Genomic DNA, 16420 nt, shown 5'->3' with positions numbered 1-16420 from the left:
GGTAAACTAATCGGATTTTGGTTATCGGATTGGATCAAATCTTGAAAATGGGTTGTTCAAAAGGGAAAGAAGGTCTCTGAAATCCGATTAGATTACAGAATCCAATCCTAGTTTTAATCTGGATCAAACCTTCAGTTTGTGTTGTTCAAAACTTGTCAGTAGGATTTGGATAACTTTGATCCAAAAAAACAGGATTATCCTGATCCCAACAGGGGGTAGGATTTCAAGGTGGATTCCAGGAAGAAAATGTAGTAAAACTTTAAAATTGGTCAAATAATACATTTGTATCATTTAGTGTATATACACTTTTATTTATATTTTGCACTTGACTTGTGTAACCGTTGTAACAGTGATAAAGTAGATATAGTAGACATAGGCTACCAATTAAACTATTCAGTATAGTAAAGTAAAAATAATGAAATATGAAATAATCTCCCAAACAGATTTCAATAACAAACAAAAATAATATATTCCATTTTTCTGTCATTCATCACCGTATATTAATTTCAAAGAAACAATCATCAGAGATGAGCCTGTCAAAAATAATGTCTAACAATTGCATCCCTTACTATACGTACAGTCAGTCCCTCATTCTGACAGAATGCCAGAGGTTGGTGTGGTTCTTCAACAGGCTCAGGTGCATCATAAACATCATCACAGAGAGGGGCATTGTGCCTGGTAACGATGCTGTCCAGGACGATACACGCTAATATTATGTTGCATGCTCCCTGTGGTTCCACTCGCAAGTAGTTCAGGCATGCAAAGCGTCTCTTCAGAACTCCATTTAAACGCTCAATTGCATTTAAATTCCATTTAAACACTCAATCTTGTTTTGCAATGAGCAGTGTTGAAGCATGCTTGCGCAGGTGTGGTTGCTGCAAGAAAAGGAGTCATCAGCCATGGTAGGAGTGGATAAGCACTGTCTTTTAATATTATGCCATCTGGTCAGTTGGTTTGGAGCTCTCTGTATAAAGCACTCTCTCTCAGGATACGTGCATCATGAACAGAGCCAGGCCACTTCACCACACAGTTTGTGATGATGAGGTCAGCATCGCCCACAAGTTGGATGTTGATGCTGCGCCTCCCCTTTCGGTTGATGTACTCCCAATCCCTCTCATGAGGTGCTTGGATATGCACATGAGTGCAGTCAATAACCCCAATAGTATTGGGCATGTTCCCCAAAAGAAAAAACTTGTGCTTGGTCTGGGCAATCTGGACATCCTTTGGAAGTGAAACAAACTGATTGACCAGGCTGGCCAATGCAATTGACACAGCTTTCACTACATCACTCACAGTTGATTTGGTAGAAAGTTCCAGATGCATAGAAGCGCAGATCAATGAGGACCTGTTCTTCCACAGACAGACTGTGACTCCTTTGGGTTCTCCGTTGAAGTTTTGGCCTGACAAGGTCTGCAATGTACTTAATACCAGCATTCCCAAAGCGAAAGCAAGCATACAGTTCTTCAGTGGTGTATTGCTCCAGTGGTTGTGCACGCTCAACATACACCCTTTGACGGTATCCTCTTCCACCAAAATGGTGGTAGCGATGGACAATACTTGCCATGTCAGTGCCTCTCTCTAAGTCCTCTGAGAAAGGCTGAATATAAGATGGCTGTCAAATACCCACACACCAATTGGCTGATGTGTTGAACTAATTGTGTTCAATTAAATCAATCATGCCCAAGGCCTATAACTATTATGTTCACTGCAACAGATGAGGTGGAACCATGGACTCAAAAGGACCTAATTTCACTGTTGCAGAAACCCATGCACTGCTGGAGGGTGTTAAGCACCTTTATGCCTCAATAGTAGGAAGCTCTGTTGCAGAGGAACAAATCAAGCTGACCAAACTGCAGCAAACCAAAGCAAAACTTCAGATCTGCCTAATAAGCAGAGCTTGGAAATGCTGGTCTCTCCTCCTCAGATAAAAAAGAACCCTGAACATTCTTTATTTTATTAACTATTGGACATTTAGCCATTTTATTTTTTTAAGATGTATCCACAATGTATTTGTTAATGTATATTTATTTTTTGTGACTCAGATGAGGGGTCATAAAAGAAATTATGAATGGAAGTGGATGTTTATTTTTGTGTTTTGTCTCAAAATAAATTTTGAAAACGGTGTATCTGGATCAGGGTGATCCAATCCAATGTTGCTTTGAAAAACCGGAATAAAAGTAAGACGGATTACCTGATCCTGAATAGGAAAAAATGGGATTTCCAAATCCAGATCATTTTGATCCAGATTAAACTTTTTGAACAACTGGCCCTGTAAGATAGAAAACTTAAAATGTGATGTTGGCTCATGGCAAAACCATCATGTCCTCTAGACCTGCTGCCTTGCTGTTACTTCCATTTGAGACCATAAATGTGTAAGGTCACATAAAGCACATACGTAAACGCCACCGCCATTTTGGAGAGGGCAACTTTTCCCTTTAAGTGTATTGATTAGTATTGAATTTATTAACTCAGAGAAAATTTGCTGATACCCCAGAACAACATCAAAAGTAATCACATTTCCCAGTCAAAAGCTTTTTATGTTTATGTTTTTATTGTATGCATGACTTCAGGCAATATATTTACATTACTGCTTCACGTCTCCTAACCACTAGGGGCAGTAAGTGTACTTAGATATCGTCTTTGTGTGTGTGTGTGTGTGTGTGCACATGCAGTGTCCTTGTATGATCTGCAATAAATAAACTGCTTTATAATCTATATGGCAGGACATTTATAGACACCACACCCATATATGCCTGTTGAACATCTCCTTATAGATTTATCTCCTATTAGCTGTTATAATAAACTCCAGTCTAAAATCACTTTCGAATACATGTTGGCGTGTGGTTGTGTGGATTTGTTTTCATTCAGTCACAAAAGCATTATTGACATCAAGCACTGATGTTAGGTGATGAGGTCAGACTCCCGTTCATAACAAATGTGTTCGATGGGGTTGAGTTCACTGCTCTGTGCAGGACACATGTTATTGCATGTTAACATTGTGACAGGTTTGTACTAGGCCTGTTAAAGCTATGTGAAATGTTTACATTCGAAAATGTTATCTATTTTGTTCTTTAGTTGTTTCACAGCAGATTATCCAATTTGCATATTTGACACATTTGGAGCAGGTTTTATGGCAGAGACTCTTCCTGAGGCAAACTTCCCATTTTGTCAACTGTGTGCTGTGCATTTATTTATTCACATAGCTACGGTTGAGAGCAGAGGTGTCCAGGCTCATTCGTACTGTAAAAAGGGCCGGTGTTGGCCCTGAGCTGCACCTGAGTCTACTGAAAGACAAGTTCAACTGGTTAACAAGTGGTATGAGGTGTGGCTCCTGCCTCGTTGGTATAAAAACCTGCACCCACACTGGCCCTTTGCAGATTAAACAGTTTAGTAAAGAGACAATATTATGTGTTTCTGTGCATAATATAACACATTATGATATTTTTATATCTTTGAAAAATGTTACCCAGTCTAATTTCTTGTAAATCCATGGTGATGTGTTTAGACCTACGATTCCTGTCAATTGCACCAGTGTCAGTCATTTGGTAAAACCCAAACTGTGAGTAATACAATATAAAATACAGATCAAATCTCTGCATGTCGGTAAATAACAACAACAGCACACAAACTAACAGATTACATCTCTGTATTTATTTTCATCAGAACACATTTTAACCATTTTAGTTGTAGTTTTCATACCTTTGAAAAGATCATGAACTGTGTGTTTGTTTTATAAATAATTCCTCAAAGTTGTTTGTAAAAAATTAAAGAAGGTACTGAACTAAATCATCTATAATATTACAATATACCGGTAATATAATAATCCTTTTCTTTAAATAATCATAGTCTTAATGTTATCTCTATATGCCTTTTAACCTCTATATGCCTTTTAACTTTTTATACGTTTTGTGTTGTTTTGCTTTTGTTTTTTTTTTTGTTTTTTTTTTTTGTTTTTTTTCCATTTATAATCACAGCCATCAGGTGCTGAGGTTGTGATTCAGAGGATAGTCCTTATGGTTAAACCACACCACTCAGAATAATTCTCAGTCAAAACAAAGCAAAAATGAAAATAAAAATTCAGACACTTCCAAAAGAGGAATAAAAAAAAAAGACACAAACCCATAATGCAAGGAAACCTCCAGAGGAAATAGACCCACACGTAAATAGGCATTCTTATAACATATTTACAACAGAAAAATGACTGAGGTTCAGGGCTGCATAGGTCCACAGGATAGAGAGAGAGAGAGAGAGAGAGAGAGAAAGAGAGAGAGAGAGAGAGAGAGAGAGAGAGAGAGAGAGAGAGAGAGAGAGAGAGAGAGAGGAGAAAGTATTTCTGCTTGCCAAGTGAAACTGATGCATGGTGATGATCCAGTACATACACAGTTGTATTTATAGCTGAAAATGCACATGTACTGCATGTGAGCAAGCATAAAATACATCTTATTTGAAGGTTTGGTGGTATTTAGCAATATTAGCAGGTATCAGTTACATTCATTCTTGGGGGTCACTGAGGCACAGTAACTGAACCCATACAAACATGCTGTGAAATGGTACAAGGAGATTCAGACTCATTTTGGGTTCCTGCATTTAAAGTGATATTCACAGATTTGGTTTGCTGACGCAGTGACATGGGGTGCTGACTTTAGATGTCCATTTTGTCTCACTCAACCTCAGTGCTTGTGAAAGTTCGGCTGACTGACAACCTATAGGGTAACATTGCAAAACTTGTGGTTTTGGCATTTCTTCCTGATATTTATTGTACACACAGTGTACACACAGAGTAGGTGAACGATTCCAGAGGAGAGTGTGTCCAACTTCACAACTTCAGTCATGTGCTTCTGCTGCTGAGTGTTTAAAAGCGTCGACCTAGCCTGGCGCATCGGACATTTCCACACATTTTTCAGGGGGCGTGTCTCTTTTTTCTATCTACTATATGCTATGGCTTCCCTTCCTATTATCATTCTTATTATTGTCTCATCTGTCTTTTTCTTGCTTGTTCTATTCTCTTCTCCTGACAGGTCCAGATGGAAGGGATGGAACTGTTTATTTGTGGATTAGTGTGTATCTGCTCTGTGCGTGTGTGTGTGTGTGTGTGTGTGTGCTTGCCTAGAGATGGTGTATGGGGTGAATAATTCCTCTCTCTCTCACTCTCTCTCTCTCTCTCTCTCTGTGCCATTCCATAGCAGGTGGTCTCAAAAGAGGCTCTGGTGTTATGGTTAGGCTAATAAGATCTCAGGAGGGCCATCTCTCTGTGGTGTCTTTTAATTATTCATTAGACACGTCCATGTTGTACCGAAGCCATGCCATGCCTTACACAGCCACCTGAATGATCTAGTACATTTCCTACCCATATTTATGTTATTTTGAATCATATTACTTTTACTCCTGAGCTTATTTTCTTTTGTATTGGTGAACTGCAAAGAACTGAGAGCTTCTCAGTTAGGAAAGGTTTTAGAACCGAACTAGGAATGTCTTTTTTAACTATTTTTTGCTTTTAATTTCAATTCCCACAGTCCCCACACTTCACCCAGAATTTGAGTTACTAATAAAATGCACCTCCGTATTCAACATGCCATTATTATATTATCTAATTTTCCAAAATATTTCAAAGTGTTATGTGTCCTTTGCTTTGATTTGAAATGTCCTTTGATTCATAGGACATCATATTATTCTCATGAGACAAAGAAGTGAAATGAAATTTGATGGAAAGAAATTGAAGGTTGTGACTGTTTGCTAATTTCTGTCTCAGCTCATTTAGTATTCATTTTCCATCAAACCAAAAGTCTGGTGAATGCACGATTAATTCAGTCTCCGAAAATAAATCAGCATCATCAACGCCAGTGTGACTCTTGTGCAGTAAAAAAAATCTTAGTTTCAAACCCAATGCAGTTTAATGTCTGGAATATTTAGAATGCAGAAATTCAGTACTTTTTTAGAAGTACAATAAGGTTAGAGGCTACTGAGACCAAAGATTTAATCGATTTCATCTACCACCCTTTTTTTCCCTTTTAAAAACGATCTTATTAAGGTATTCTGTATGTGAAAAGATGAACAAACTCTCTATTTCTATGGAACGTCAGTAGTTTTAAACCATGTTTTTCTTTTTACCCTAAACGTAAAAAGGAACACCGTAAATCTCGAATCCTCAGCTCTATAAAGAATATATAAAAGAAACCAACAAATCCATTCTAGTTAGCAATATAGTTCAATTTGAATATTTTGGGTTGTAATGCAGAATGAAATTCGCTGACCCTGTCTCTGCCGCCGGCCTAAGAATGCTATTTGGAACCCAAGCTATCCACTGTAACTCAGATTAATCAAAAAGTACAAATCCAAACACTCATGCGCTTAAAATGCTAATCATGATTGTGTCTCTGAGCCACTATGAATATGAATGTAGCTCATATTTGTTAGAGTATTACTGTAGAAAAACGGGGGGAAAAAAACCCAGAAAATCAGCCCTTAGCATCTCCTCCTCTGCTCCTGCTCAGTCAAAGAAAAAGAAAGAAAGAAAGAAAGAAAGAAAGACAGAAAAATAACAACTCTCATATCTTTGGGTCACTTATAAGGGACCTGGCCATAGGGAGCTGCATGACCATGTGGTTGATCGTCACAACTATGCAGCATACTATGCAAGAAATATTTTTTTATTAATATCTATTTTAGGAATAAAATTGCAGCTGAGCCGTCCATGCCGTATTTGTATTTCTCTCTACAAGCAAGAATCGCAGAAGTGTGTGAATGTGTGCATGTGTAAACAATGTAAAAGCCCTTTAGTGTGGATGATAACGAGATATTCAGCAAAGCAATGGATGCTCGTTTGATTGTTTTGTATTTGTATGTTCTTTCTGGCTACGTCCATATTCCAAATAAAATCAGAAGTCATTTTGAGAGTCCTTTAAAATCTGCTTCAAACGCACTGCGCTACGAACGTTTTCATTCCGTTTGGGTTTATTAATAAAATTTAGACTGTTTAGTCTAAACATTAGTAATAACATGCAGTTATCGAATATAGAATATAGAATATATTAATATAAATAAAGTACTGAGGGAGCTGTAAGAAAAAAAAAAAGCAGACTTAGGGAGCGTATGCTTTTGTGCAGGTTGAGTAAACATGAATCATATTTCAAAAATGACAATTTAACTAAGACTTTTTCAGCAAGCACTTCTACTTCCAGTTAGCTTTTTTCTGTAAATTGCACACATACTGAATCTGGAGCCTCAAAAAGTCTTGACCTACTGTCCCAGTGACAGTGCAATGGCAAAACTGCTGTACGCAAAGTCAACTATAGTAAGAGAGAATAGATCAGCGAATCATTGGAGTATTAGGATTGGAGGATTGGATTCAATTAGGTCGATTTTGTATGTTTTCTAGACTCCATAGTAATCTGTATGATGGCCAGAGCAGCATATATGAAGCATATGGTTGGGCACAGATATGCACACATACACACACACATGCACACACTCATAATTTCATTTTGATAATATACACAAAACCCATCGTGTCCCATCCTTTCCTGCACAAAGACCAGTAATGAAAAGAAAAACAAGAACATGAAGAGATCCTATAGTCATCTAGTGCAACTGAAATCCAAACCATTTGACACAGTGTAAAAAATATGGTGTGAGAGAACTCCACCCTAGAGAGGTCTCTTTCAACAAAAGGCTGTGGTGTTGTCCCTTGTTCATGACATTGGATTAAGTTTGTCCAGTGTTCTTTAATGTTTTGCGAATCTGTCGGTCTGTCTGCCTGTCTGACTGTTTGTTTGCTTTGTTGATTGCATGTCCACAGTAATCCCGTCCTGCACTAGGAGTCCCAGAAAGCACTGCATTCGATCCGAAGCTGGACAGAGTCCTGATGTTTGCTGGCTGTAATGACCGTCTGCTTCGTCACTCCTCGTTGGTGGAACTCTCCTCCAGCGAGGACATGGTGCTGAGGTTGTGGGAGGCTGTGATTGTGGCCACAGTATGAAGCAGGACCAGGACTAACAGGCAGAGTTTGAGCCTGCTGTTGCACAGTCTGGAGTTTGCTGACGAGCTCAGGGACGTCCCATGCTGGCATGACGGGTGAGTTCTTTTGTAAGTCCCTTTGGAGCTGTTGTCAGACTTGCTGTCCCATCGAACGTCACAACACTCTGCTTCTACGTCTGAAGGGCTGTCTTCCAGGAGCCCTGAGAGACACGGCAGCACATTATTACACAGTTAAATTAAAACACCTGAGTTCATTAGACTTCCATATCAGACATTTCTCAACTAAGATTGTATAAATGTTCACTTATTCCAGCCTAAACATGTATAATCATGTATAGTGGGGCAATATATTTGTGAATTCTTGGCAACATTTTCCTCAAACTCTGAATAATCAATAATCAATGGGTCATTTTCCAGCAAACTCTAAGTGTAGTCCTACTGGAGTGCAGTGGCACCTTTATAGTATATAAATTACTGAACATATATCAATTGAGATGCAAATGCAAGTTATTTTTCATGTTAATTTCACAATACAACTTACTGTTTAGCATGAAAGAGTCGTTTTATGTTTGATAATGTTAAAAATACAAAATCTTTAAATTCATACACTTCTCTGTGTGACCAGCAGGTGGCATTGCAAACAAACTCTGACGAGTGACTGGAGGACACAGTCCTTATTGCACTGCAATGCAACAAAGCAGACAGTATGCAGGACCAAATATCTGTGTATTTGCCTACCTGTGCATATAAAACTAGGGCTTCCACCATAGATTAACTCATCATTGTCAGGCAATATGAAGGGACACCTCTGCTGGACCTCCAGGCAATACTGTCTGCATGGGATCCTGTTGCTGCAATGCATCTGTGTGGTCTGGAAGTACTGGAAACACAACCAGTGTTTGTAGACAGTCTGAACAAAAAAGAGAAATACAGAGAAAGAGAGATCAGGGTAAGTAAGGACCCACTGGAATTGATTATATATCACTGATACCGTGGTAACAGTTAGAACTTAATACCTCCTGCCCTTGTATCATGGCAACCATCCCTCCTCCCCTTTCATACATACATTTATTTTCCTCTTCTCCACCATCCAATATTTCTTTACCACACACTGATTCCCATTGTGTCCTGTATGTTTTGACCAAATACCGCTCTTCATGCCCACAGAATAGGAGAAAATATTGCTATACATACTGTAGATTTTGGCTTTGAAGAGATTTCATGTTCATTTTTTCTTTTAGAGTTAAACAATCCAAGATAAATGCATCACTTTGTCCTTTAGATATGTCCTTCTCAATATGGTATGTCCTTGTCAGACGTGATACCTACTAAAGTATTCCCACGGCTCTGAATTATCCTTATGTCAGAACCTTTGTTGGGTTAGCAAATAAAAGTACAGTGTTACTTCAGGCAGATTGTCAATCATCAAACCATCAGAGACCAAAGTGGTGAAGACAGATCCCTTTCTAAAAGCTGTTGAAGGTTACGCTAACAGTTCACAGGTCTGTAGCCCCAAGGCCCAGCAAAAGCCAAATGATATTTCACAACACATGTTACAGTATGTATAGAAATGTAATAATAATTTCCATAGTGTCGATCTAATACTGATCTCTGTATATGCAGTTATCATAGCTCTATGGTCCTCTGTTCTGATACTGAAACAAAAGAAGCACTCTGAAACATTTTCCTGATACATTAATGCACTAACGGCACTTTGTAGCCGAGAACTTGAGAATGTCTTCTTTTATAGCTAACACATCACATGACATCATCTCCACATTTACTAATCACAATTACTAATAAAAAAACGGTTTGTTCCAATTTAACCGTTCACATCTTCAATCACTGATAGACAGATAGATAAGTAGATAGGTGACTAGTTATACAGAGACTAGGAGGACTAAGTCCCCTGCCTTTCACGTATAAAAAGACACCTGTTTTTGGCATCCACACACACTTCCTGTTTACAATTTGAAGTGCAACAGCACCTCTAATGACTATATGGAATGGTACTAAGAAAAAAAGCTGGGAATGATGTATACTATATGGCTAGAAGTTTGTGAAAACCTGACCGTAGCACACACACCTGTGGGTTTTTCACACTGTTGACACAAAGTTAGAAGCACCCAATTGTCTAAAATATCAGCATTACAATTTCCCTTGAAGAATGGAAATACGTTTTCAGTGGAACTAAGGAGACAAAACCTGTTTTAGCATAACAATGTCACTGTACACAATGTAAGGCCCATAAAGACATGGATGAGTAGAACTTGACTGATCTGCACAGATCTCTGACCTCAACCCACTGAACACCTTTGAGACAAATTGACTGAACTGAATGAATGAATCCTGGCTGCACCCCAGACCTCCTCACTTGACATCAGTGCCTTCACTCACTAATGGTCTTGTGGCTGAATGAACCCAAATCCACACTGCACTAACCTGAAAATGCAAAATCTAGTGTGATCTATTATAGTACAAGTCATTACAATAGCAATGGGGGGCTTAAGATGGAATGTAGTTGAACATCCTGTATGGATGTGATGGCGTTTAACCAAAAGTATGTAGACACCTGATCACCACACACACAAGTGCTTGTGGATTCCAAAGATATGGTCCATTGATTTATAAGGAGTAGGTTCCCCTTTTGTTGCTATAACAACCTCGCTTTGTGCTCAGGGGCATTGTGATGCTGGAAAAGGTTTGAGCTAGTCATTTAGTAGCTGCCAATATCTAGTTTTAGAACAAGAATTTGGAATTTTAGGTAGATAGATAGATAGATAGATAGATAGATAGATAGATAGATAGATAGATAGACTGGTTGTTTTATTAGTCGACTGATTAATTGACAACTCTAGCTTCTTTTTCAAAAAGTAACTGCTGTAATTAGAATTGCAATGAATCACAGGTTTTGCCTTAAGCTCAGCATTTTGCCTGACTGCACACCGCATGATCGTACATCATGTCATGTCTCCACTCCACTCTGATGAAATATTTATGTGGCATCACTATTGTGTACTCTCTAAAAAGCACATTTCCTTCCCATGTGCTGTTTCTCTCCTGCTTTCTGCATTCTCATGTAAGCACTAGGATTAGATTGTCAAAGAACAAACCACTTGGCAGGCGTTTGCTAATGTCTGATCACATAATGAATCCCTTCTGAGACATATGTAAAGCAGACATTAGTAAAGGATGACAGATCACAGAAACTGGTAGAAATGAATCCTCTATTTCAGGCCATTCCTGACTGGATGACTGACTTTTACAGTAAATAGAATTTCAGAAGTGAAATCAGATAATATGCTGTTACAGTTATCAGAGGACATCAGAATGTGCTTATGTCAGCAGTATACATGGAGAATATTACATCCTGGTTTAGGAAAATGCCCAGTGAAATGTGCAAACCTGGCAGCCTGGTAAAAGGTTACATTTAAGGTTACATCTATACCGTGAAATCTGATCTTTTTTTTTTCCCAGAATATGGGGAGTTCTCATGCTCAGCATTGAATTTCTTTGTCAGTCATACTCCACAGTGATTCTTAATGGATAAAGTATTTCTCTTTTACCTGACCTACTAGCGCAAAGTCTTCATAGAAAAGTAAAAACAACAACAAAAAAACACGTTTTTCAAAGTAAATCGTGATATTAAAACCATTCCTACTCTCTGTCGAAAGTGCTTGCACGTAAACAATTAAAACTTTAAGCCGTTATATTTATCCACTAACATTCTCTATAAGGTTATCCCAGCAGAGGTTAAAACATTTCACACTGAAAGCCAACAGTGTCCTGATTCATCTTATATCAGATTTGCAGCAATACAATAATCACATTTATGGCATTTGGCAGACGTCCTCATCCAGAGCAACGTGCAAAAGTGCTTTTAAGTCTCTATCGACAAATACTTTAACACTTTAACATTTATTTATTTAAATATACACATATAACTAACGGGGAGAAAAGTGCTAGATCGAATAATTCATCTTTTTCTACTGTTTGGAAATGATTTCTATTCCACCAGTGAAATGGAACACCAGTGTACTGTAAAAAAGCATTACATTTGAGTACATGCGACGTGGAACAACATTTACTGTCAGTGTTTTTAATAACAAAAAGCTTGTGAAACTTTTCAGTAGACAATGTGAATTCTGCATATTAGCTGAGGGTTTAGTAAGTTTTACTTAACTCCTATTGTCAGAAATCTGCTTTTAAATATTACTTGAATATCTTCAATGCAACTTTTTATTCATCTTCAGTAATTGCTGTATCCTAGTCAGGGTCATGGATGATCCAGAGTCTACCCCAGCAACAATAAGTGTGAGGCAGGAATAAACACACACATTCACACACATATATACAGTATTGTGCAAGAGGTTTAGGCAGGTGTGAAAAAATGCTGTAAACAAAGAATGCTTTCAGAAATATAAATAATTTAATATAAAAATAAATAATAATATAAAAATAACAATTTACAAAATGCAAAGTGAGCAAACAAAGCAGCATGAAGTGATGGCATGGCCCCCAATGATCTCAACATCATCCAGTGTGTCTGGGATTACATGAAGAGACAGGATGTGAGAAAACCTACATCCACAGAAGATCTGTGGTTAGTTCTCCAAGATGTTTGGAACAACCTACCAGCCGAGTTCCTTCAAAAACTGTGTGCAAGTGTACCTAGAAGAATTGCTGCTGGTTTGAAGGCAAAGGGTGGTCACACCAAATATTGATTTGATTTAGATTTCTTTTGTTCATTCACTGCATTTTGTTCATTTATGAAAAGAAATGTTTAACACTTCCATTTTTGAAAGCATTCTTTGTTTACAGCATTTTTTCACACCTGCCTAAAACCTTTGCACAGTACTGTTTATATATATACACGTACATTAAGTGTCAGTTTAGTGTAGCAAAATCCACTTGCATGCAAGTTTCTAGGAGGTGGGAGGAAACTGTAGAACTGATAAAAAGTGAGAGCATGCCAAGTTCCACTCATACGGTAACCTGAGCTCAGGAGCAAACTGACAACCCTGGAGCTGTGAGGCAGCAGAGCTAACTCACTGAGCCTCCCACAAGACTCACAATTCTTTCTTAAATCTTTTAAAAGATGTAATGTGAACCTCAGCCCCCTTTTTTTTATAAGTTAGTGCAAATGAAAATATGCAGAATCTATGTAAACATTCAGACTGTGTACACTTACACGCTGATATTCAACCATTTAACGAATTCTTGAAATATATTATCTACCTCTTACAATTGAATAGAAATTTAATTTAGACGATCAATTTAATGTATTCCCATATGAGTCTACTGTATAATCTAAACGCAGCTCTTTGGATGAAATAATACAACGTGACATATGATGTATTGAATTCACAACACAACTCGACACAAATATTCTATTTATGTAAGATAGGACTGTGAGCCGATCACAATCCGCAAGGACACAAGATAAGCACAAAAATTTGCACCGAAATGCACAAGGAACACGAGGTAAGCCCTAGAGAGTGTGAGGCATGCTGCTGGTATTTGGAGCTGGGACATGATGTCATTAATTCTGAGCTCATTTGGCATGGCATGGTGTGGGCAAGGCCACCTGCATCATCGAGACAGAGAGAAACGGGGAGTGGAAGAGAGAGAGAGAGAGAGAGAGAGAGAAAGAGGCTAATTTTCACAAATCAGCTGAGATTGGCCAGTGAGTGTGGACACATGGATCCAACAGAGCGTGAATGTCACATCCTTCCTAAGGACTATTAATCTGTGCCATCATCAATGATGATTCCCATCAACATGCTCCTGCAGATTGCTTCCTGCTCCTAAGCCTACCCTGCAGATGAATCTGTAGCTACACACTGCACCCATGGGTCTACTGAAAAAGACACTGGCTCACACACACACACATGCGCGCGCACACACACGTGCACACACACGTGCACACACACACATGCGCACACACGCGCACACAAAAATTGCCTATAGATGTCAAAGGACATGCAGCATGTATTTTATGGCTCACGGATGCACTCCACATGCCATGGTGTTTCTCTCAATTGCATTTATTTTTATGTGTGTGTGGTATTTACTACAGCCTGACAGTAGCGTGCTCTTCATAGCCTGTTTCCTGTTTGTGCCCGCTGCTCCATTAGAGGGGTTGATGGGAAGCACCCTTTCTAAAGTTGGGATGAGGATAAATGCATTATCGCTGCTGAACACACAGCATGAGGGATGAGGAGGGCTTGACTGTGTGAACACAGGGCCTCAGCTGCACTTTGATGAAGGCCAGGCTTTCGTGCTTTTCATGTCAGCTGCTCAGGTGCTGTTTGTGTTTTGTTGCCTGATACATTTTTACTGTTTAATTTCTGATGACTATTAATAAGTTAATTAATTAAATACTTTTAATCAATTAATTAATCCTGAAATATCAAACACACACACATCTAACGTACAGAAATAGATATTTTTGCATTAAAAATGTGAAATATAGAATGTGATCGTGTAATTAGTGTTCATTGTGTAGGGATCATATGTATGTTTTATTTATTTTGCTGAAGTCGACCTGTGATCAGGCCATCCAGAAGATGGAGCTAGTGCAAAGCCAGGCTTGGTGAGATTTATCCTACTCAGCAGTAACTCATTCATCCTGACAATGACAGTGTTGCTATTCTCCTTCCTGCTGCAGGGTGCTGATAATCTCCTACACACACTCAAGAGCAACTGCCTGTTCACAACGGCAGCACCTCAACCAGCATGGCAGTTCTGCTAATCTATCGACTGCGCTACGTAAGACATCAAATATAGCCCTGACGCAGTCCCCAAGTACTCAATGGGCCATATCAGTGCACATCATTGCTGCTTTCCTATTGTGATGCTTCATTCCAGCACCAGACCAAATGCTGGCAGTAAATCTAGGTTTAAGGAGGAAAGCAGGGCAGAGAAACAAGCACAATGCAGTTTCTTATGCGGGCTTTGTCACTTTTGGCTCCCAGTTTGAGGCAGGCTGGGACTGGTTTGATAGTGAGATCTCATTAGTATATGGAGCTGTGGGACTGCAGGCGCGAGGTCTGGAACAAGAGGAGGAAGGCCGAGCGAGACTCGTGGTGCCCTAGTTCCCAGCTTGGGCCTGCCTAGACCTGCTAACAGTAAAGCTGCTCCTGCCGAGCGCAGCACATGATAAATGACCACACAGCCTCAGATACACAGCGGTAATGAAATGGGAGGAGGCGGATACGAACAGCCACTCTGCTTTTGTAAGCAAGCACCCTGTCCTGCTTTCTCGTTCATTTTTTCTACCTTTCTTTCTTTTTTCTTTCTTTCATGCTTTCCTTTCTCTTGCTTTCTTTTCTCCCTTCCCCTCACCCATCTCTTTTTCTATCATCTCATGCTTTTATCTGCGTGTCTGTCTTTAACTTGCCGCTGCTGGGGATTAGCTAAACTCTCCTGGAGGATTGCATTATTCTATTATGTTTGGGCTAATAACATTGTAATTGAGGGAAGGCCTTTCCGCAGTGACAGTATTGGTTCTTAAAAGCCTCTATTGGCCTGTCAGTGCCTGGCTTTTGATCTTTTATTTTGTGTGTCTCTCTGAAGCTCTTACCACAAGACACAGATCAACCCCTGAGCTGAACCTCGGAAGCACAGCTCTCATCTCACATCCGTTATGGCTGTTCTTTGATAGTGAGGAGCTGTTCAGTGTAAGGCATTACAGAGAAAAATGGCTGACGTCAGAAACTTTCTTCACCATATCACACAGAATATCCATCTGTGTAATATAAGCCCAGGCTCCTGAAAGAGAGATACAGTATGCAGGCATAGACTCACTCTGGCTGATAACCCACATGAGTCACTCCTTCTGAGGATATGAGGGTCAAGGGGTTACATAAGCAGGCAAGAGAGTCCCTTGGGCATCTACAGCTGCAAGAGTGCATCAATACATACCCAGGGTTATAGGTCATGACGCAAATTTCATCGCAGCAGATGGCCACACACAGAGGCACAGTTGATTAAATCAATAAGACACAGGTGGAGAAATGAAGCATGAAAACAGCAAAAAATGGCCCCAGTTTTTTAACACCAGGCAGGAGCAAAATACCATCCAATCATGTTGAACATAGAATTTTTTTTTAAAGGAATGCTGTATTCATTTAATATAATGAATCAAATTTCCAGTTAGCAACAACAGGGGCTTGGTTTCTAGGGGGATGGGGAAAGTAAACCCCCCGGTAATCAGCACAAACCTTCTATGTTCAACTGAAACATCTGTAGAAGACATTTATTTTGTTACATTACTGGAGTTCTGAATTGACTGTGAGTTTGTCATAATAAATCAGGTAAAAATACTAAAAGCCCCCCATCCCCCTGACCCACCCCACCCATTGCACAAGTTGGTATCGCCCAACACAGCGCTTGATTACTGCCGTTTGACTGGGAGAGCACAGGTTGCTTTGAAGATGAAGAA

The 16420-nt window shown here is 39.2% G+C and overlaps 1 protein-coding gene across 1 annotated transcript in view; it reads right to left on the bottom strand.

Moving 5' to 3' along the window:
* Positions 1-3629: 3629 nt before the first annotated feature.
* Positions 3630-16420, bottom strand: part of LOC132850091 (NALCN channel auxiliary factor 1) — a 107191-nt gene continuing 94400 nt past the window's right edge. The window contains exons 2-3 of the mRNA XM_060876243.1: positions 8713-8884; positions 3630-8174 (exon numbers count right to left, since the gene is read on the bottom strand). Coding sequence (XP_060732226.1) covers positions 7894-8174; positions 8713-8884 — 453 coding nt within the window. The 3' untranslated portion in view covers positions 3630-7893. The remainder of the gene's footprint in view (positions 8175-8712; positions 8885-16420) is intronic.

Source organism: Tachysurus vachellii, chromosome 8, assembly GCF_030014155.1.
Source record: "Tachysurus vachellii isolate PV-2020 chromosome 8, HZAU_Pvac_v1, whole genome shotgun sequence".
In the NCBI taxonomy this organism is placed as follows: domain Eukaryota; kingdom Metazoa; phylum Chordata; class Actinopteri; order Siluriformes; family Bagridae; genus Tachysurus; species Tachysurus vachellii.
This window is presented reverse-complemented; position numbering and strand designations above follow the sequence as displayed.